Source organism: Microtus pennsylvanicus, chromosome 2 (assembly GCF_037038515.1).
Source record: "Microtus pennsylvanicus isolate mMicPen1 chromosome 2, mMicPen1.hap1, whole genome shotgun sequence".
Lineage (NCBI taxonomy): Eukaryota > Metazoa > Chordata > Mammalia > Rodentia > Cricetidae > Microtus > Microtus pennsylvanicus.
In genome coordinates, this window is record NC_134580.1 from 97,956,723 (window position 1) to 97,979,370 (window position 22,648).

Sequence of the window (22,648 nt, forward strand, 5' to 3'; positions counted from 1 at the left end):
GAGCCAGGATTCTGCTGCCAGGTTTAAGTCCTGTACACTCATGTACTCCTGTTACTAAGTGTATTATACAGCTTAGGGACAGGACTTAACCTCTTCTGCTCCACATACTGCCTTAAAAAATGTGTGTGTAAGGGGCTGGAGGGATGGCTCAGTGGTTAAGAGCACTGGCTGCTCTTCCAGAGGACCTGAGTTCAACTCCCAGCAACCACATAGTGGCTCACAACCATCTGTAATGAGATCTGGTGCCTGTTTCTAGCGTGCGGACATACATGGAGGCAGAATGTTGTATATGTAATAAATAAATAAATCTTTAAAAAAAATGTGTGTAAGCACTAGAGGGGTGGCTGAGTATGTTAGGGCACTGGCTGTTCTTCAGAGGCTCTGGGTTCAATTCCCAGCACCTACACGGCAGTTCACAACTGTCTGCAACTCCAGTTCCAGGTGATCTGACACCCTCACACAGACACACATACATGCATGTAAAACATCAATGCATGTAAAATAAAAATAGATTTTTGAAAAAAAAAGTGTGATGCTTGTGTAAAATTGTGTGTGTATGTATGATGCATGAGTGTATATATGTGTGTATGGGCTGATGTATGTGCAGAAGCCAGAGGACCACTTCTTGGAATCTGTTCTTCCCTTCCACGCTAATATGGGTTCTGAGGACCAAACTCAGGTCATCAGGCTTTTGAAGCAGACACTGAAGCCATCTCACCAGCCCACCAGGCACTTCTTTATCTCTCAATGGGATGATAGTTTGTATTGAGTTATGGTGAAGAGCAAGTGTCAGATGCAGAGAAAAGTGCCTGCTGTCTAGTAAGAACAGTCTAATGTCAACTGGTGGTGTGATTGCAGAGAGTAGAGCAAGTGACCCTTGGTCATGGTTTTGAACAACCGGACTGAGAATATGGGAGAAGTAATTGGAAACCATGTGACAATGGACAACCCCCCTCCTTGTATTTAATCACCAGGACAGGGCATAGATAGTGAATGGGAGTATTGGCATTGTCAGATCAGAGCTCTGGCTAGCACGTGTCCTACTTACTGTGGGGCCCTGGACTGTACATCAGAAAGATAACCTCCTTTTTTCTAATTTACATTTTCAAAATATAAAATGACCCCAGAAATGTATAGTTTATGGGCTTATTAAATAGAATAGCCATAATTGCAAAAATTTACCATGACTCTCTACCATTTGAAACATGAAGCAGATTGCCTTTGCAAACATATTACCATTCAGTATCAGTGGTCAGTACTCAACAGTGTAGAGAGGAATCTGAAAGTTCTATTTTCTGTTTGTTTGACTCCTCAAGGGTGGGCAGATTTTTTTTTTAATATTTATTTATTTATCATGTATACAATATTCTGTCTGAATGTATGTCTGCAGGCTAGAAGAGGGCACCAGACCTCATTACAGATGGTTGTGAGCCACCATGTGGTTGCCGGGAATTGAACTCATGACCTTTGGAAGAGCAGGCAATGATCTTAACCACTGAGCTGTCGCTCCAGCCCGGGAGGGCAGATTTTGAAGCTTCAGTTTTGCACCATGAATTCTGGTCTCCTGTCTTCTCAGTGCTCATGAGTGTACTAAGTTGAACACAGGCATGAAGAGATCAAGGTGGGCACTTTTCTGTTGAGCACAACTGATGTGACTATTTCTACCCAATTAGGAGCTCTTGTCCCTGGCAAAGCGGAAGCGCAGTGACTCTGAGGAGAAGGAGCCTCCTGTGAGTCAGCCTGCAGCCTCGTCAGACTCCGAGACGTCGGACAGTGATGATGAGGTGGGTGTGGAGGAGCCAGGCCTGTGTGGTTGGCAAGCATTTAATGAAGATGCTTCCTAAAACTAACACCTATAACCCGAGACCTACAAGAACTTAGTAGGGAAAAGAAATTGTGTAAGCAAAGCTTGAATTGTACACATTACCTGGTGTCCATTTTCTACTGTGGAAGAACCAAACATTAGTTACTTTTTTTGTTTGTTTGTTTTTTTGAGACAGGGTTTCTCTGTAGCTTTGGAGCCTGCCCTGGAACTCACTCTGTAGACCAGGCTAGCTTCTAACTCACAGAGAACCACTGCCTTTGCCTCAAGTGCTGGGATTAAAGGCGTGCGCCACCGCTGCCTGGCCATTAGTTAATTTTTAAACGTCATCTTTTAAATACTGCTTTCACATTAGAAAACAAATTCTAAGTCAGGCATGTGGTACATGCCTATAATCTCAACATTTAGGAAGCTGAAGCAGAAAGATCAAGGCCACTTAGACAAGGTCCAGTCTCAGAAGAAAGGTGGTACAGAAAAAACAGATGCTGTATTTATTTTATGGTCAGTACTGTGAAACACAATGCTTTCTCTAGGAAGACTCATTTGCCCTCCCTCAAAGTGATGGCATTAACTTCAGAGGAAGGTAAAAGACAAACCAAACAGCTGTTTATGTGTCTAGGCCAGGGCACTTTTCACAAATGCCCAGTGAAGCACGGTGGAAGATGGGCGGCGGCGGGTGTTCTCATTTGACATAAAGGACTTTTCACCATAGTGATTTCCTGGAGAGAGACATTGCTCTCTGTTCAATCTCTTGTTCTACAGTCTAGGAGAATACTTCCAACACATTTTAAAATGTTTATTTATTAAACTAAGGTTTAATTAACATCTGAACAGTATTTGCCAGTTCTCCTTGTATGTAAATTGAGACTGTTTCCATTATGATTGACTATAGTAATATTCTCTTAGTCTTAAATAATTCAGCAAACGACTGCTTCCCACAGTAAGAGGTAGTAAATGTTTATTCTTTTTCCAATGCAGGGACTGTAATTTGCCTCAATAAAATTACCTGATCTATTAAAAAATTTGTGAGGCCTCTGAACTGTTAATTTGATTTTTTGAGTGTTTTTTTTAATGCATAAACAATACAGAAAAATCTTGTTACTGTTTGTTTTGAGATAGGGTCTCCCTCTGTAGTCTTGATTGGTCAGGAACTCACTATGTAGTTGGGGGAAGCATTAAACTCCTGAGCATCCTGGGAATTGAACTCAAGGCCTCTGGAAGAGTAGCCAGTGCTCTTAACCACTGAGCCATCTCTCTAGCCCTTTAAGGTTTGTTTGTTTTTTTTGTTTCTTTTTTTTTTGAGACTTATTTATTATGTATATAGTGTTCTGCCTGCATGTATCCTTGCAAGCTAGAAGAGGGCACCAGATCTCATTACTGATGGTTGTGAGCCACCATGTGGTTGCTGGGAATTGAACTCAGGACCTATGGGAGATCAGGCAGTGCTCTTAACCGCTGAGCCATCTCCAGCCCTTTAAAGTTTATTTTTAATTGTATATTTGTGTGTGGGCATGTGCATGTGAGTGCCAGTGCCTGAAGGGGCCAGAAGGGAACATTAGATTCCCTTAAGCCAGAGTTACAGATTATTGTGAACTGCCTAATATGGGTGCTAGGAACGAACACCAGCCCTCTGTAAGAGTAGCAAAGCATTCTTAGCCTCTTAGCCTTTTCTCCAGCACCTTATATGAAGTTCTTGATGCCTCCTGATGTTCCCAGCCCCCCCCCCCCCAGGCTTATTGTAGCTCCATTTGATGGAGCTATGTCTGTGTCCAGTACAGAGCAATTCAGAGTTAGAGCAAATGTTTTACTGCTTTGGATAGTTGGGACGGTAACAAAGGCATTTTAATTTTTCATTCTACTACTTTCGCACTAGAACACTCAGTGCTACACCATGATCTGGATTTAGGTTGCTGTAGATTTTTTAGGTTGAGTAGGGGATTCCTAAGGAATCCATGAAACAGGAAATTTGAAATAGGGGCTATTGTCTTTTTTTCCTTTGCCATAGTGAATATTCATCCACGTATCTGTCTGGGGATTATTTCTGCTTTGAATTTTACATCTTTGCTACTTGCAAACCAGCCTTTTAAAAATTTTTGGTTGTTGAAGTGGCCATCCTCAGTCAGGTGGATCGTACATGTGCCAGAGCTTCATTAGGGTTTCTTCACATATGCTCCTTTATTTTTGTCTTTGTCTGCTTGGTTATGGTTTTTTTTTCTGCTTTTGTTTGTTTTGTTCATTGGTTTGGGACAGGGTCTAATATATGCAGCAGTCTCCTGCTTCCACGTCCCAAGTGCTGGATTGTAAGTATGAACCGTGCGTGCCTGGTTACTCTTGCTATTAGTGAGTCATGAATATGTGCATAGATATACTCCTGTACCCTTAGATTTTGTAGGGCAGAAAATTGATGAGAACACTTACGTTTAACCTTCTAAAATTTTTATTTACTCTTCTGTGTGCAAGTGAGTGTAATGTATGTATTTGTTCATGCTTACCGTGATGCACATGGAGAGGTCAGAGGACAATTTACAGAAGTAATCAGTTCTTTGTTTCCTCAATGTGGGTTTCAGGAATTGAATTTGAGTCATCAGGCTTGGTAGCATGTGCCTTTACTCGCTGAGCTACAAACCAAGAACAACTAATTTAAAAGGTCAATGGGAGGTGGGCATGGGGGCACAAATCTGTAAGCACTTGGAAGGTAGAGGCAACTGATGAGGAGTTCAGGTCATCTTTACCTACACTTCAAGCCCAAGGCTAGTCTAGCTACGTGAGCCCCTTGCAGGGCCTGGGTGGAGGAGTTAATGAGTAGTTTGTCACAAGGAGAAAAAGCTCTCTGGTTTTTGAGCAAAATAATAGCTACTTAATTGATATAAGGGGCAGGGGGAATGGAGAAAATTTATGACAATTTTCCATTTAGAAGAATATATTCACTAGACAGTAAGTATAAGATCCAACAAGTGAAGGAATAAGTGGATGTTTCATGCATATTTTTAAACGGGTAACCCTAGGTTTAGTAAATATGCTGATGTGTTATTTGGGGCAAATGATTCTTGCAGCACACATAAAAATAAGAAAGGCTCATTCTGTTTCATATGAACCAAGCCTCAGAAACTGGAAAGACTTCAGTGGCAGAAGGTCATAATACTGGCTAAGGGTGTAGCTCACAAGTTAAAGTGCATGTTTGCCGTGCTTGAGGTCCTGGCCCAGTTCTTAAGGGCTGTTGCTGCAGCCAGGGGGTGCTGGCGGCTCACGCTTTTAATCTCAGCACTGGAATGGCAGGTGGATCTCTGTGAGTTCAAGGCCAGCCTGGGCTACACAGAGAAACCTTATCTTGGGGTGGGGATGGGGATGGGGGAACGCACTTGCTGCTCTTGCAGGAGATATGGGTTTGGTTCCCAGCACCCATGTGTCAGTTTGCCTACTGTCCCTAACTCCTGTTCTGGGAGATTCCACACTCTCTCCAGGCACTCATGTGGTACATATACATATATGCAGGAAGAATACTAATACACATAAAATAAAAATAAGTCTTTAAAGCATAACAAAATCAAAAGTTCAAGAATTCTATGTGAGACACATTCAAGAGTCCTTTTTAGAAACAACTACCAGCTAGATAAAAAGGAAATGTGAGTTCTCCCTTGTCCTCAGTAAAGTTCTTTGAATGTCTAAAGAACTTTTGTTTTGTTCAGAACTGAGTATCAGCTACATTTAAACAAACTAAAGAAATAGCAGAAATTAATGCCTGAACAATAATTATTTGTTTGCTTTTTCTAATGTTTGAATTTTAATTTTTTATTGATTAGTTTTTGAGGCTGGCCTCAAACTTGATATGTAGCAGAAAATGACTTTGAACTTCTGGTCCTCCTGTCACCCCAAGTGCTGGGATTGTAGGCGTTTGCTACTAGGTCTAAAGAGAGTTGCCATCTTAAAGATGTCATGAGTAGACTTCTTTCCAACAGTTTTGAGGAGCAAACACACCTGTCACTCCTGTATCTTCTCTTCCAGAATTCCCAGTCTTTCTGAGCTGTATTTGTGCCTGTACCCTCCTCTTTAGACTCTGACCTCTTCTTGCTGTTGATCTCCCTCCCGCCCAAGCTTCTACCTTCTCTTTCTTTTAATTCACCTAATTTTTCAAGATCTTCCCTTGAATCTAGTTGTACCTCTAATTACACTCTATAATCTGTGGGTATCTCTATGAATGTATTAACAGAAGAAAATTAATAGAGCCATGTATATGGTACATGCAAATAATCCCAGCTTTCAGAATGCTAACGGCAGGAGGGTCAAGAGTTCAAGGCCAGATTGGCGTGCATATAGAGAGCCTATCTCAACAACAAAAGTAGACTACTTGGAAAAAGATACAATTTTTAATTTCAAATAAAAATGAATGAGAGCATTTTGTTCTTGTTTTACCATATAGATAATAATGATTAGCATATACATCCAATAAAGACCTCATTACTTCCTACCAAATAGTATTAATTATATTTTACATATCTCTGATTCACTTCTGTTCCACTTGTGTTTTTTGTCTCTATAACTAGACTATAAATTTTTCTGATTTAGTGCAGGTATTCTTTCTTTATGCTTCTTATGTGTTTACCAGATTTATAAAATACAGTACATTGATTAATTATACAATAGAAGTAGGATCACCGGGCGGTGGTGGCACATGCCTTTAATCCTTTAATCCCAGCACTCGGGAGGCAGAGGCAGGCCGCTCTCTGAGTTCGAAGCCAGTCTGGTCTACAGAGCTAGTTCCAGGACAGCCTCCAAAGCCACAGAGAAACCCTGTCTCAAAAAACAAAAAACAACCCAATAGAAATAGGAAAAAACTTAGCTAGTCTTCATGTTCTTTAAAAATTTATGATGTTTATTTAATGTGTGTGTATGTGTGTACACATGCGCAGCATACATTATGATACATTATGGAATCATAGGACAATTTCCATTCACCATGTGGACACTAGGGATCAAAGTCAAATTAGGCAATGAACGCCTTTAACCACTGAGCTATTCCACCAGCCTTCTTTTTGTGTTTGGTACTGATATTGTTGCATTTATTGTTCAACTCATTTTCTGTATTCAGGATGGGGGGGATAAAAAACAACTTCAGAAGTCATGCTCTTTCAAATACCTTTGTTGTTTTGGTCACTGTCAGGATTTGGTTTTTTTTTTAATATTTATTTATTTGTTATGTATACAATATTCTATCTGTGTGTATGCCTGCAGGTCAGAAGAGGGCACCAGACCTTATTACAGATGGTTGTGGTTGCTGGGAATTGAACTCAGGACCTTTGGAAGAGCAGGCAATGCTCTTAACCGCTGAGCCATCTCTCCAGCCCCCACTGTCAGGATTTGTAACAGCAAATACAGAAGCCCTCTGACAGTTGCTTTGACTTCAGCCCAAGAAAGAAGAGAAGGAGGGAGAAAAACAGCCTCAATGGAAGTTTTGATTTTCTTTTCCAACATAGAGTAGTGTATTACATTTATGTAGAACAGGAGTTTTGTTTTGTTTTGTTTTGGAGACAGGGTTTCCCTGACTGTCCTTGAACTTGCTGTGTAGTCCAGTATGCCCTCAAATTCACCGAGCTGCCTTCCTCTGCCTCTGCTTCTGCCTCCTGAATGGTGGGATTAAATTTGGGCACTACCACTCCCTGCTGTTTGTTTCGTTTTTTTGAGACAGGTTCTAATATGTCTGAAGCTGACTTCAAACTCATTCTGTAGCCAAAAATGAACTTGAACATTGTTTTGAAAATGATGTGTGTGTGTGTTATGTGTGTGTGTGTCTGTGTTATATACATGTGAGTGCAGTTCTGGTAGAGTCTAGAGACATTGGAACTGTACTCAACAGAGAACAGTGGACCACCTGATGTCGGTGCTGGAATCAAGTCCTCTGCAAGAGCAGTGTATACTCTTAACTCACTACCCATTTCTCCAGTCTGAGTTGAACCTCTGATCTTCATGTCTACAGTTATGATCTGCTGGAGATGAAAACCAGAGGGCTTCCTGTGTACTAAGTTAGCACTCTACCCACTGAACTCTACACACAGCCAGAGCATGGTTTATGATGAGATTGAAATCACCTTTTTACTCTGTCTCCTTTAAGTCTCGTGTTACCCATAGTAAGCAGTCAACTCAATGTGTTATTTGTATTTTACAGATAAGAAAACAGTCTCAGGTTAAAGACTTAGCTCTTTACCAGTTCTTTTGACTCAATTCCAGCACTGTTTGTTACCAGCCTAGCTATTATTCTTGGACACTATTTACTTGAAATATTTTTATTTTACATAAAAATTCAATTTAAAACCAGCATGGAGACCCATGCCTATAATCCCTTTGTGGGATATGAGGCAGGAGAATCAGAAGTTCAAGCTCATTCTCGGCTATGTAATGAATTTGAGACCAGGCTGGGCTACATGAGATTGTGACTCAAGGGAGAAAAATAGCTCAAAGAGCCAGAATGGTTTCTCCTCTGGGTCCCAAGACCTGTACATATAAGTATTTTTGCCTCTTAGAGATGTTGTCTGAACTCTTGAAGTGTCTTTGTTCCCCTGCCTCCCAAATATTCACAATACTCAGTATCTCGAGGTTACCCAAGTCTGAAGCAACCACTTTGATCATGTGTTCAATTCCATCTTTCCACTGTTTGGACAGAAACTGGTCACAGGCTGCTTGTAACATCCACACACCCTCAGTACACACCTTCTGATTTGTTATTTAACTGTTGCCATTAAGTCATTACCTCAGTGAGAGTCAGGCTGTAGTCTGTGTTATTAAGTAAGAAATGTCTTCCCTCTAGTCTTTCCTTTGGGCTTTCTTTGTTGTATATTTATGTAGTTGCTTGCCTTGTATTATGTGAGGCTTAGGAGAGCGGCAAGATGACTGACAACCCGATCCTCCTTTCCTTGGTAATTTTTGGGTAGCTCTCACTGGGGGATGTTCTGGCCTCTGTACTCAGAGTTCAGTGCAGACCAGGGGCTTTACATTATCATAAAGTTGCATTTACTCTTCTTCAATTCCTCTGACTCTTTTAATCTTCAGGAAAAAAGTGAACAAAACACCGAAGTTCAGAAATTGTGGCTTCTCATACATCTTTTTTTGTGACTGTTAGTGTTAACAGTATAACAAATACAGAGAGCCTACCTGACAAACACCCAGTTTATATAAAATCTCATAATGCTGAGGGTCTAGAGATCATTCTTGAAAGGTATCAAGTTTCTCCTTCAATCCCCAAAACAAATCATAAAATGTCATCTCATTTCTTTCCTTCATCCTTAATGAAGAAAATGTCAGAACATCAAGTCTGTCCTGTTTTCCCTCACTGCATTTACTATCATACAGTGGCAATGAACAACTTCATTTTCCTCCTCCTTAGTCAGGAGAATAGGGGCTTTGAAGGGGTAGGTGAGCAGTTTCTAGCTTAATGGCCAGAGGAAGTTAGTTCTGTATCATTTCTTCTTGCCACAAAGCCTTTTTTTATTTTTTTATTGATAGTAATTGAGCTCTACGTTTTTCTCTGCTCCCCTCCTTGCCTCTCCCATCCCCTCTTCAACCCTTCTCCAAGGTCCCCATGCTCCCAATTTACTCAGGAGATCTTGTCTTTTTCTACTTTCTATGTAGATTAGATCCATGTATGTCTCTCTTAGTGTCCTCATTGTTGTCTAAGTTCTCGGGGATTGTGGTTTGTAGGCTGGCTTTCTTTGCTTTATGTTTAAAAACCACCTATGAGTGAGTACATGTGATAATTGTCTTTCTGTGTCTGGGTTACCTTACTCAAAATAATGTTTTCTAGCTCCATCCATTTTCCTGCATAATTCAAGCTGTTGTTATTTTTTTCTGCTGTGTAGTACTTCATTGTGTAAATGTACCACATTTTCCTTATCCATTCTTCCACTTGTTTGGTTAGAGTTACTCCGAGATATTTGTGGCTATTGTGAAGGGTGTTGATTCTCTGATTTCTTCCTCAGCCCTTTTACCATCTGTGCCACAAAGTCTTGACTGTCTTCATTTATACTTTATTAGGTCTGTGTTTTAGGAGAATGAGTATTGCACAATACTTAACTATATGTGCTTAGACCAAAAAACATTTAGGAATATCTTATTTATATATTTTAACGTATATGTAATGCAAATGGGATATATTCTCCATGGGCAAAAGATCTTTGATTATTGGACTCCTTTGAGTCTTCCCAAAAATTCTCAAATTTTAAGTGTTTATTTTTGAGTAGTGAGAAAATACAGGTGATTCTCCTCACTCTGGTGCTGGGAACACCATGAACAAAGGGTATTGCATGTGACAGTCAATGTTCTACTGCTGAGTACACCTTTAGCCAAAAATTTGCTTTTTATAAAAAAAAAATTATTTTTATTTCATATACATTGGTATTTCACCTGCCTATATGTCTATCTGTGTGAAGGTGTCAGATCCCCAAACTGGAGTTACAGTTGTGAGCTGCCATGGCGGTGCTGGAAATTGAACCCGAGTTCTCTGGAAGAGCAGCTAGTGCTCTTAACCACTGAGTCATCTCTCCAGCCCTCCAAAATTTTGCTTTTAAAAAGAATTTTTTATGAATTTTGTGTGTACATTCATGTGGGCATGTATGAATCATAGCACGTGTAGAGGTCAAAGGACAACTTTCAGGAGCTGGTTCTCCTCTCACTGTGTGGGTTCTTGAGCTTGAGTTCAGGTTGTCAAGCTTGGAAGCAAGTGCCCTTACTGAACCATTTCACTGGCCCCAGAAATTTATTTTTAGATTTAATACTCTTAATTCCCCTAAAGGGTCACATACTGAGTTATTGATTATTTTCCTTTGGTGTCATAGAGCTCGCTGAGTCAACCTCATAAGGGGCAGCTTTGTCATCTTTTGAAAATTGTTGGAAGCAAAACAGCCAATGTTCCTTCACATTCAGACTTAGCAAAAAGCCTCTTGTAAAATCAACGTTTAAATAAATGTCTTCTGTTTTTACCCTTGTTTTTGTCCTCCACATAAAGCAGGGAGTGTCATATGCAACAAGATGAGAGGCAGCTGCTGGGCTTAGGCTCAGGCTGAGAGAGAGAGAGCAAAGGATGAGGAAGCCAGGTGACTTCATAGTTCTTTCCCAGCTGGGTAACTGTGTGACTTCACAGTTAGGTAATTTTTGCTCCGGTCAACGCCCACCTCCCCTGGGAGTCCAGAGTTTGGCTCTGTTGCACATTAGAAACCCACATCTGTAGGCAAAAATAGACCTAGCTACTCTGACTCACGTGACCCTCTGAACTGCCTCCTATTTCCGTTGAGAAGTTCAGCATGCCAGACAGTTTGGAAGAGGTGGATGGAGTCCACTGTTCCTAACTGAGACATAAATAACAAGTACTGTGTGCATGTTTGTACTATTTCTTGTAGCAAGAATCATTGGAACAATATATATTATTGACTCTAAAACTTTCTGCATAGAAAATTGTTGAATTTTTAGCTCAGTTAACTGAAAAAGAAAATGAACATTGTAGAGTGTTTTGAATTCTAACAGTTTAGAAAGTAAATTCACCTACACAAGTCACTGTATTCACTCACATAATATTTTATTTCAGAATGTACAGTTATTTTGTTTTCATTCCCCTTTAAATGAAAAATAAATGGCAATTATATCACACCTGTAATCCCAACACTCAGGAGGATTGCCCATTTGAGTTCAGCTGGGCTATGTAGTCTCCAAAAACAAAACAAAGCTTTTTCAATATTTTATCAGGGAGAAGTAAGAGCAAGGTTCTTATAAGGGTATATAGCTTTTGTGGGCTACCTCACCAGAATTATCAAAACAAAAACAAACATTGCCCAGCATGAATGTACTGAGCCATATTTTTCATCCTCATAGAGTAAGAGCAGAGATGCTGTGTTTTTATTAAATAGTAGATATAGAAAATTTAGTTTGCAAAATTGAATAATCTGGTGATGAAAGGATCATCATAATTTAGTACGTATTCCTTATAGAATGAAAATTACGAAGTAGACTAAAACTCATGTCCTTTTCACCTAAAGTCATTCTAGAATGCCAGGTTAAAATATCAAAAGACATTTTCACCGCAAGCATGAACACGTGCTGCCTGCTATTTTCATGACCCATGCAGCTTCCTTAAGTTTAGAAGTCCAGGATCTCATGTTTATGAACTAATGAAGCATTGTTACAGTATAATCCAGATTGCTACTTCTTCCTTTCTTTAATGTATATAGGTGTTTTGCTTGCATATATGTCTGTGCAACACTTGAGTGCCTGGTGCCATGGAGGCCAGAAAAGGGCATTGGATTCCCTGGAATTGGAGTTAACAGATGGTTGTAAACTACTGTGTGTATGCTGGGAACTGAACCTGGTTCCCCTGAAAGATCAGCCACTGCTCTTGACTTCTGAGTAATCTCTCCAGCCCCAATCTTTATAACACTGCAGTCAATAAGGTGTCTGCCATGTAGGCATGAAGATTGGAGTTCAGATGCCCAGCACCGCACAGAAGCCAGGTGTCATAGTGGTGCATGACCCTACTGCTGGGGGCAGTGAGCACAGGTGGACCCTTGGAGCTCCAGCCTCAGTAAGAGACCCTGTCTTAAACACTAACATGGAGAGCAGTAGGGGAAGACACTTGACATTGGACTCTAGCTTGTACATGTACAACCGTCATGTGTATTCATGTCCACGTACATGTACATCACCCAGGGAAAAAATAAATAAAATCACAGGAAGCAGGGGACATTATTGCCACAGTGTATTTAAGTTCTCCTTTCCAAATCTAGCTCTGTACTTGCTAGCAAAGCGATACAGTGCCTGTCTGTGACTGAATCGGGTTCTCTGCAAGGACAGTAGGGCTCTTAACCATTGAGCTGTCTCTGGAGCCTCACAGTCCAGATTTGTAACAAGATTCCTACTCAGACTTAACAATCTAACTTAACAACTTCCTTGATGTTGCCAAAAAGTGTCATTTCTCCCTTTGCTTTTTGTCTTTTTTTCTGTAGAAAGTTCTCAATCTTCCTGAGACCCACCTGAGTGCTCAGCCGTCCTGTGTACTCTAACCCAGCATTCCGGCCCTCAGAAATTACTGCCATCTATATCATAGAAAATAGGAAAAGTTGTTTTTTTCTCACTTTTGTGTTTGTTTTTAAAAACATAGTCTCACTATGCAGCCCCAGGCGAGCTTCAGGCTCAGAATCCTCCTGCCTTCCCTTCAAGATTACTGATATTATAAGCATGTATCACCTCATTAAAAGTGCCTAGTCCTATTTCAATTTTCCTTTTTTCCCCCCCTTATAGTGGACATTTGGGAGCAATAAAAATAAGAAGAAAGGAAAAGCCAGAAAAATAGAGAAGAAAGGAACCATGAAGAAACAAGCCAACAAAACTGCCTCCTCAGGCAGTTCAGACAAAGACAGTTCAGCTGAGAGCTCAGCTCCTGAGGAAGGTGAGCTCAGCACCCAGCCCAGGAGGAGGCTGTGAGGACGGGAGGACCTGCCTGGGTGTCAACTGGGCCTCTGCTCTTAGAGCTGGGGACTTTAGTTGCTTTCAGTGACCTTGGGTCTGTAATACTGAAGGGTTGGTGAGGCTGCTGTAGTTTGACCACGTGTCCCCTGCATTAGTCTCCTCTCAACCTTAGGGAACTTCTTTTTTTTCTGTATAATTCATGGTCTGACTGAGAAGAGACATTCTTGAAACATACCAAATCCCATGGAAAATATTCTTCCATGAAAACAGTTCAGAAATTTTGCAGTTTTTGTTAATTCTAGTTTGACAGCTGAACTTGGTCCAGGACTAGAATGGTAAACTTTGTGTTTTCTTGGCCAAAAAAGGAAAGAAGGAAACAGAGAGAGAGAGAGAGAGTGAGAGAGAGAAAGGGAAGGAGAGAGAGAGAGAGAGAGAAAGGGAAGGAGAAAGAGAGTGGGCCTAACCTGGTTTTAAGCCCATGTCTATGCAAATTGAATCAAGCAAATTCTGGTATAACTGATAATTTAATATCCATTAGTAATATAGGCTGTCTTTTTTGTTTTGTTGTTTTGTATTTTTTTTTTATTTGTATCAGACTGGCCTGTATTCTCTCTAGTTCAGGTTAACTTCGAACTGGTGATCCTCCAGTCTCAAACTTCTGAGTCTAAGAAAAGTAAAAAAGAATGCATAATTATCAAAATCCCCTGGGTGGTTTGAGTTTGTGAGGAACAAGATGTTTATGCGGTCTAAAAACATTGCTTCGTATATACTGGCCTTTAAGTAGGGAAATCTGGGAATATCTAACCAACCAAGAATCTAAATGATCAGTGCCAGTAGCCATAGACAAACATTAGGTAAATGGGAATGCAGGGGAGGAAAAAAAAACTACAGCAGCACCCAGCATAGGTCCCCGGCCAGGACTAACATAGTGAGGAGAGGGGAAGGTGACACTTTTTTAAAGGGGTTGAACTGTAGCATGGTAGCAGCCACTTGTCTATCATGCTCAAAGTCCTGAGTTTGATTCCCAGCACCATAGAGGTGGAGATAGCAAAGGTCATAAATCACTTTTGGAATATTCTTGCCAAATTCATAGCCTAAATTCTTTCTTGATAGAACAAACCAACTAAACCAAGTTGGGGGATAACTGTTGCTATGTAAACGTAAATGAAATAAAACTCATATTTAAATTTAGTTTCTCGGGCTGGAGAGATGGCTCAGTGGTTAAGAGCATTGCCTGCTCTTCCAAAGGTCCTGAGTTCCATTCCCAGCAACCACATGGTGGCTCATGACCATCTGTAATGGGGTCTGGTGCCCTCTTCTGGCCTGCAGGCATACACACAAACAGAATATTGTATACATATTAAGTAAATAAATAAATATTAAAAAAATAATAAATTTAGTTTCTCAGTTGCACTACTCACATTTCAGTTGTTTGTCAGTTACCTGTGGCAGCTGTCATTCAAATGAAGAATTGTCAATTTATAAGCAATGCAGGCTGAGATGGAAAGATCGCTCAGTGGTTAAGAGCATGTACACTTTTACAGAAGACCTGAGTTAGGTTCACAGGTAATCACGAGCACCTATGACTCCAGCTGCAAGAGGATTTGATCCTCTGGCCTTTGAAGGTACTGCACTTATGCACACATATATTTACATGTAATTAAAAATAGTAAAAATAGAACTGGAGAAATGGTTCAGCAGTTGGAAGCACTGTCTGCTCTTCCAGAGGCCCTGAGTTCAGTTCCCAGCATCTACATGGCGACTGACAACTGTCTGTAACTCCAAGATCTGACATCCTTACGCAGACATGCGTGCAGGCAAAACCCCAGTGCACATAAAGTAAAAATAAGGATATTTTTTTTTAAAGATTTATTTATTTATTATGTATACAGTGTTCTGTTCTGTCTGCATGTATGTCTGCAGTCCAGAAGAGGGCACTAGATCTCATTACAGATGGTTGTGAGCCACCATGTGGTTGCTGGGAATTGAACTCAGGACCTCTGGAAGAGCAGCCAGTGCTCTTAACCTCTGAGCCATCTCTCCAGCCCCAAGATAAATTATTAAAAAATAATAATAGCAAATAAAAAATAAAAAGCAGACATATTCACTCATGGCTATAAAGACTGAGATGTTCAAGGCAGGGCATTCCCTCTTTGGTACAGCTTTTTGCTGGTGCAGACTACAGAATCCAGAGGTAGGCAAGGTATGGTAGTGAACACTCTCGGTCCTAACACTTGTGAGGCAGAGGTGGGACAGCCTGATCTCCGTAGAGAGTTTTGAGCCAGCCAGGGCTGCACAGTGAGATGGGGGCTAACTTTTCTTGTTGCTGTAAAATAAGGGAGAAAAGTTTGGGAAATAGCCCATCGTGGCAGGAAAGGCATGGTGGCAGGAGGCTGAGACTTGCTACATCTGCCGTCAGGAAGCAGAGAGAGATTAATGCTGGCGCATAACTCCCTTTCTTTGTTTTGTGCATCCAGGACTTAACATCCATGGAATGAATGGTGCCATTCACTTTTAGAGTTGGTTTTCCTACCTCCGTTAACCTAGTCAAGATATCCTCAGGTGTGCCTGAGCTCAGTTTCTATGTGATTCCAGATCTAATCAAATAGGCAAGCTTGCCACCAAACCTGAGAACTGAGTTTGATCCCTTGGACCCCAGATGGTAGGAGATTATTGACTCTGAAGGTTATCCTCATGTGTTCTGACACATGCACGTGCACGGGTGCTCACACATAACACACACACACACTAAATAAGTAAATGTAAGAAAAAAATAGTTAATTAAAAATTAAGAAATTGGGCTGGAGAGATGGCTCAGTGGTTAAGAGCACTGGTTGTTCTTCCAGAGGACCCGGGTTCAATTCCCAGCACCTACATGGCAGCTCACAACTGTCTGTAACTCCAGTTCTGGGGAACCCAACACCCATGGCAAAACCACCAATGCATATAAAGTAAAATAAAATTTTTAAAAATTAAGAAATTTAAAGGCGCTAATCCTCATTAAAGGATACTGGAGAAATATGTAAAGTTTTGTAGGCAGTATTAACAAATGAATCTTAAGTAAAGAGAGTATAAAAGTCAAACTAGTTTTTTCGTTTATTTGTTTTAGTTTTCAAGACAGGTTTTCCCTGTGTAGCCCTGGAGCTATGTCTGTAGACCAGGCTGGCCTCTGCCACCCAAGTGCTGGGATTAAAGTTGTGCATCACTAGGTAGAGCTAGATTACAGGTGGTTTTTACAGGTTTGTTGTTTTTTTTAAAGTAACAAAGTTGAGTTGAAAGATGAATATGGTGTGTGGCACAGGCCTGTAAACCCTAAACTCAGGAGGCAGAAGCAGGAAGAGTGAAGACGTCTTGTGCCACATAGTAAGACAAAAAGCAGAATGCGGTGGTTTATTTTCCCAGCCTAAATTTCCCTAATCCTTTGCATTTACCAAAGATAGACCAAGGAGACACCAGGTGCGTGGAATGGCTGTGTGACGTGTCATCTGGGAGAGCAAAAGGGTGGCAAGTGTCACACTGGGGTCACCATAATATCGTGTGATCTTATGTTGGCCCTTTGCAGGTGAAGTGTCAGATTCTGACAGCAACAGCTCCTCTTCCAGCTCAGACTCAGACTCCTCGTCCGAAGATGAAGAGTTCCATGATGGCTATGGAGAGGATCTTATGGGAGATGAGGAAGACAGGGCCCGACTGGAGCAGATGACGGAGAAGGAGAGGGAGCAGGAGCTCTTCAACCGCATAGAGAAGAGGGAGGTGTTGAAAAGAAGGTAAGACTCTCTCCACCCTGTGCTTCATGGTGGTGTGAGGCTGTAAATATGTAATTATTCTGTTTTTCTCATTCGTTACAATTTTCAATACCAGGAGACTTTGTGAAAGTTAGTTTTCAAGTGATAATAGTTAAGATTTTGAGAACTGGCAAGATGGTTCAGTGGGTAAAAGGAGTTGCTGCCGAGCCTGATGGCCTGAGTTTGATCCCCAGATGCCATGTGATGGAAGGAGAGAACTGATTCCTGAAAGTGGTCCTCTGACCTCCACAGTTTGTTGAGACATGTGTACATTCTCCCCACCACAAGATAAATAAATAAATATAAATTAAAAATTTGGAAGATTTTGAGCATGCTTGAGTCAGTCTAGATTGTGATGTTTGGTAGGTTAGATGTAGTAAATGCATTTTCAGTTTTCAGTGTTTCAGCTCTCAATGGGTTGAGGTGCAGTCTCTTACTAACCTGAAGGGAATCTGGTCATAGGAACGGACAGCTGAAGTATGATTGTTAATATACTGGAAACCCAGTAATGCACTTAGGGTCGCATTTATTGCCCCTCAGTGCTGTCAGCTTTACTAGTGTGTTATTCAGTAGGTTTTTCACTAGTTTGTGGTTCTGATGGTGGAACCCAGGGCCTAGGGAATGCTAAACAAGATTTCTTCTATTGAGCTGTCCATTTTTGATTTTTATTTTAAACAACTTTTTGCAGGGCGTAATGGCACATGCCATTAATCCCAGCACTTAGGAGGTAGAGGCAGGCAGATCTCTGAGTTCTAGGCCAGCCTGGTCTACATAGTGAATTCCAGAACAGCCAGAGCTACATAGTGAGACCACGTCTCAAAAAAACAAAACACACAAAGAAAATAAAATGTAATTAATTTTTAACTTATTTATTTATGGTTTCTTGAGACAGGGTTTCTCTTTGTGGCCTTAGCTACCCTGGAACTCACTTTATAAACCAGGCTGGCCTCTGCCTACCAAGTGCTGGGATTAAAAGCATGCACCACCACCACCCAATGTAATTAATTTTTTTAAGTAAAAAATAAAGTAAGTATATCATTTAATTTCTACCAGACAAAAACTGTCAAGAAAATGATAATCTTGTCTTGATTTTAATGTTGTATGTACAGCACGGATGTAGGTACTCAAAGTCTGTGTGCACATTAAAGTCAGAGGAGAGTGTCAGGTGTCTTCTTGTATTGAGCCTTCTCATTTAAGTCAGGATTTATCCCTGACCCTGGGATTCTGGTTTTATTGGCTTAGCTGGAAGCCAGCAAGCTCCAGTAATCGTCCTGTCTCTGTGCCCCTTAGAGTTGGAATTACAGGCCGGTTATGTGGATGCTGGGATCAGAACTCTCTCTGTACCGCATGGTTGTGCAGTAGCTCTTTTAATCACTGAACCATCTCTCCAGCTGTTGAATTCAGATGTCAATTTATTAATTAGCAAAAACAATACTGGCCAGCTCTGGTAGCACATACCTGTAATTCCAGCACCTAGAGAGCTGTAGCTTAAGGCCAGCATGGGTCTCCAGAGTGAACTGTCCTAAATAAAACAGAAGGCTGAAATGTTGGGCTGGTGATTGGCTCGGTGTAAATTGCTTTTATGGTTTCCCCAAGACACAAGCTCAGTCACCAGTGCTGCTGTGCAAGCTGAGGAGCTTAGTTGGAAGCTGCTTCAGGGTTCTATCTCATCTCCCAAAAAGGTGAAAGTAAACTTGGCTTTTGTCTTGAGTGATGGAGTGCCCAGAACTTGCTTCCTTTCCTGTCTACCTAGTATCTTGAGAAGAAAATTGAAACACCTTGGCAATTAGTTCCAATGTCTCAGGGATCCTGTTTGTCCCTTCTGGATTCCATATTAAGTATGGTGAGTTATGCTAGACAAGAATGTTCAACTTTCAGTCGGCAGAAAGTGGTAGGCATTCATTTTAAGTGTGAATGCCTCCAAGGTAACCTGTATTACAAAAAAACAGGATTTGGAATACTGCACTGGAGTTATGGGTGAGGAAGCGTGACTTCTAAAGTTTGGATTTCTGAACTGTGGAGAGCATAAGAGTTAGACCAAAAATCCAATATCATAAATTTAGAGAGTAATTTTCACAAACTTGATATGTGATTATCAATCCATGTAGTGTATATTGGCACTTCATTTTTATTTAGAGCTGACTAGCATTCCATTATAAGTGTATACTACAGTTTGTGAATTTATTCAGTTACCATTAAAGTTGTTCTTGCCCTTTTTCCACTATGAATAATGCTATTACAAAAGTTGATATTCAAATATTTGGTGTCTATTTTTAGTTAATTTGGGTGTATTCTGCTGTATTTTTGTTTGATACACAATTATTTTCTTTATTTAGACAAAGTCTCCTGTATCTGAAGCTGGCCTCAAACTCACTATATAGCTGTGAATGACTGATCTCTGACCTGAATATTTTCTTTCAAATCCCTTCCACCTTTATGCTTTTGAATAGTTTGTTTGTTTGTTTGTTTTAAGTTTAGCTTATATGTATGGGTGTTTTGCCTGTCTGTCTGTGTACCACAGGCATACTTGGTGCCCACAGAAGCCAGAAGAGGGCATCAGACTCCCTGGAGCTACAGACAATTGTGAGCTGCCATGTGGGTGCTGGTAATCGAGCCTGGGTCCACTGGACGAGCAGACAGTGCTCTAAATCACTGAGCCATCTCTCTAGCCGCACAGTCAACAATTTTAATGTACTTACGGTGCATTGGAGTTTCTTTCAGGAAGCCAAGAGATTATTTTTGTGTGAGTGTCTGATACTCTCATGTTCCAAAATGTTTTACTCCTTTCCTTATTCCTGTCTCCTAGCAAGATAGAAACCAGCCTTTACATATGTTTTATTGCTTTTTAAAAATTAAATATCTTTTAACCAGGTTTGAAATTAAGAAAAAACTAAAAACAGCCAAAAAGAAAGAAAAGAAAGAAAAAAAGAAAAAGCAAGAAGAAGAACAAGAAAAGAAAAAGCTGACTCAGATTCAGGAATCTCAGGTAAGAGGCCATCCTCAAGTGCACTTGAGGCTGTGCTGACCCTTATGTTAGCCTTGGGTACTTCCCACGGATTATTTCATGCACCCTCCCCTGGGTCTCATTAGTCTGAACACCATCTCTCCAGTGGCTACACTGATGAACTGCTTAGGACTTGTTCACTCAAGTCTGCCTAAATAGAAGCCCACTCGAATGTAAGCATCCCTGAAGGGTAAGTTGATGAACTCCCTTTCCCAGATAACCAACTTGATTATGTTTAAATATGTCACCTCTGCATTTGAAGTAACATATCAAGAGATATTAGATCATAATATAGAGTGTCTTCCAGAAAGAGTTCACTCTGATAATTCTTTTCTTTCTCTTCTCTTTCTTTTTCTCCTTCCTTCCTTCCTTCTTTCCTCCTTTCTTTCTTTTTTCCTTTTGTTTGTTTGAGACAGGGTCTCACTGTATAGTCTTGGCTGTCATGGTACTTGATACGTAGACCAGGCTGAACTCCTAAGTGCTGGGGTTTACAGGGGTGTACCACCACACCCAGCCTGATAATTCTTAAATTTACTCTTTAATTAGGCAGGTAAAAAGGGGGCTAGTTTTATTTTTACATCTTTTTTGTCCAAAGGATCCCCTCTCTTGGACAGTTTTTTTCTTGTGTCTTGTTTTCAAGCAAGGTCTTACTATACAGCCCTGGCTAATCTGACACTCACTCTTAGACCAGACTGGTCTTGAACTCAGAGACCCACCTGCCTCTGCTTCCTGAGTGCTGGGACTAAAGTCACGGGCTACTTTGCTCAGATAGGTTTTTAATTTTGTACTGGGCTGAAAGTTGTTGCTTGTTGGCATAGAGAATCGTATCAACATTGACTAAAAAGGCCACCCTTACATACCTCCACAGGTAACTTCCCACAATAAAGAGCGGCGCTCCAAGCGGGATGAGAAATTAGATAAGAAATCTCAAGCCATGGAGGAGCTAAAAGCAGAGAGGGAAAAACGGAAGAACAGAACAGGTAAGTGGGGAAATGAATATTGATTTGTTTTCTTTCTTTTTTTTTTAAGCTTTATATTTTATGGAAGCTTCCAGGCACTGTAGTGGTAGTAAAATGATCATCTTTGATTCCATTATCTAGTCTCTACTTATTTCATAGTCTTTCTTATTATTCTCTATTCCTTTTTTTCATCCAGTTATCTTGAAATGAATCCCAGCATCCCCGTGTTCTAACTATAATAGTTCAGCATCTCTTATAGACAAGAGCCCGAGTGTTAACTTCTTTTTGTGGGTGCTGGAGGCTAGGGCTTTATGCATGTGTGTCAGGCCCTCTCCACTAAGCTATATTCTCAGCTCCAGGACTCATGGGGGATTGTTTTGTTTCATTTATCTGAAAACAGTGTCTCACAGCCCATGCTGGCCTTGAACTTGCCTCATAGCTAAGGATAACTTTGAACTCTTGATCCTCCTACCTCTAACTTCTGAGTGCTAGGATTACAGGCTTGTGCCATTAGACTTGGTCTCATAAATCTCATTTTTAACTTCTGCTTGTTTGTTTGTTTGTTTAAAAGATTTATTTATGTATTTTATGTACATGGATGTTCTGTCTTCATGCATACCGTTACAGATGGTTGTGAACCACCATGTGGTTGCTGGGAATTGAACTTAGGACCTCTGGAAGAACAGCTAGTACTCTTTTTTTTTTTAATTTAAATAATTTTTTTTCATTTATTTTACATACCAACCAGTTTCCCCTCCCTTCTCTCATCCCATCTTCTCCCCTTTCCCATCTATCCTCCTCCATCTCCACTCAGAAAGGGACAGGCCTCCTATGGGCTTGCACAAAGCATGGCACAGCAAGTTGAGGCAGACCATAGCTCCTCCCTTTATGTCAAGGTAGGGCCAAGTAATCTAGCATGGGGAGAAGGTTCCCAAAAGCCAGCTAAATGCCAGGGAGAGAGAAATCCTGCTCTCACTGTTAGAAACCTTACTAAGGGGCCAAGCTACACAGTTGTCACGCACATGCAGAAGGCCTAAGTTGGTATCATGCCAGTTCCTTGACTGTTGATCCAGTGACCATGAGGTCAGCCGTCTCTGGGTTTCCCCCATTATGACTTCCCTGGCTGGTACAGTCCCTCCTCTTCTTCTTATGTAAGGCTCACAACTAGTACTCTTAATAGCTGAGCCATCTCTCCAGCCCCCTGTCTTTTGTTTTTGAGATAAGGTTTTACTGTGTAGCGCTGGCTGGCTTGGAACTTGCTGTGCAGATCAGGCTGTCCTTAGCAAAGATCTGCCTGCCTGTGCCTCCCATGTACTAGCATTAAAGAAAGGCATTTGCCACTGTACCCTGTTAAAACTTTTTTTTTTTAGCTTAAAAATTTATTTCAAGGGCTGGAGAGATGGCTCAGTAATTAAGAGCATTGCCTGCTTTCCCAAAGGTCCTGAGTTCAATTCCCAGCAACCACATGGTGGCTCACAACCATCTGTAATGAGGTCTGGTGCCCTCTTCTGACCTGCAGACATAAAATATTGTATATATGTATACATAATAAATAAATTTAAAAAAATTATTTCAAGACTATGTCTGACTGTTTTGCCTGTGTGTGTGTTTGTTCCACATGTGTGTCATACTGTAG

General features: G+C 40.8%; 1 protein-coding gene across 1 annotated transcript in view; it reads left to right on the plus strand.

Annotated features, from left to right (window-relative positions):
- Positions 1-22,648, plus strand: part of Rtf1 (RTF1 homolog, Paf1/RNA polymerase II complex component) — a 62,996-nt gene that overhangs the window by 15,488 nt on the left and 24,860 nt on the right. The window contains exons 2-6 of the mRNA XM_075961836.1: positions 1,674-1,784; positions 13,097-13,244; positions 16,827-17,031; positions 19,921-20,035; positions 20,922-21,033. Of these exons, the coding sequence (XP_075817951.1) occupies positions 1,674-1,784; positions 13,097-13,244; positions 16,827-17,031; positions 19,921-20,035; positions 20,922-21,033 (691 nt within the window). The remainder of the gene's footprint in view (positions 1-1,673; positions 1,785-13,096; positions 13,245-16,826; positions 17,032-19,920; positions 20,036-20,921; positions 21,034-22,648) is intronic.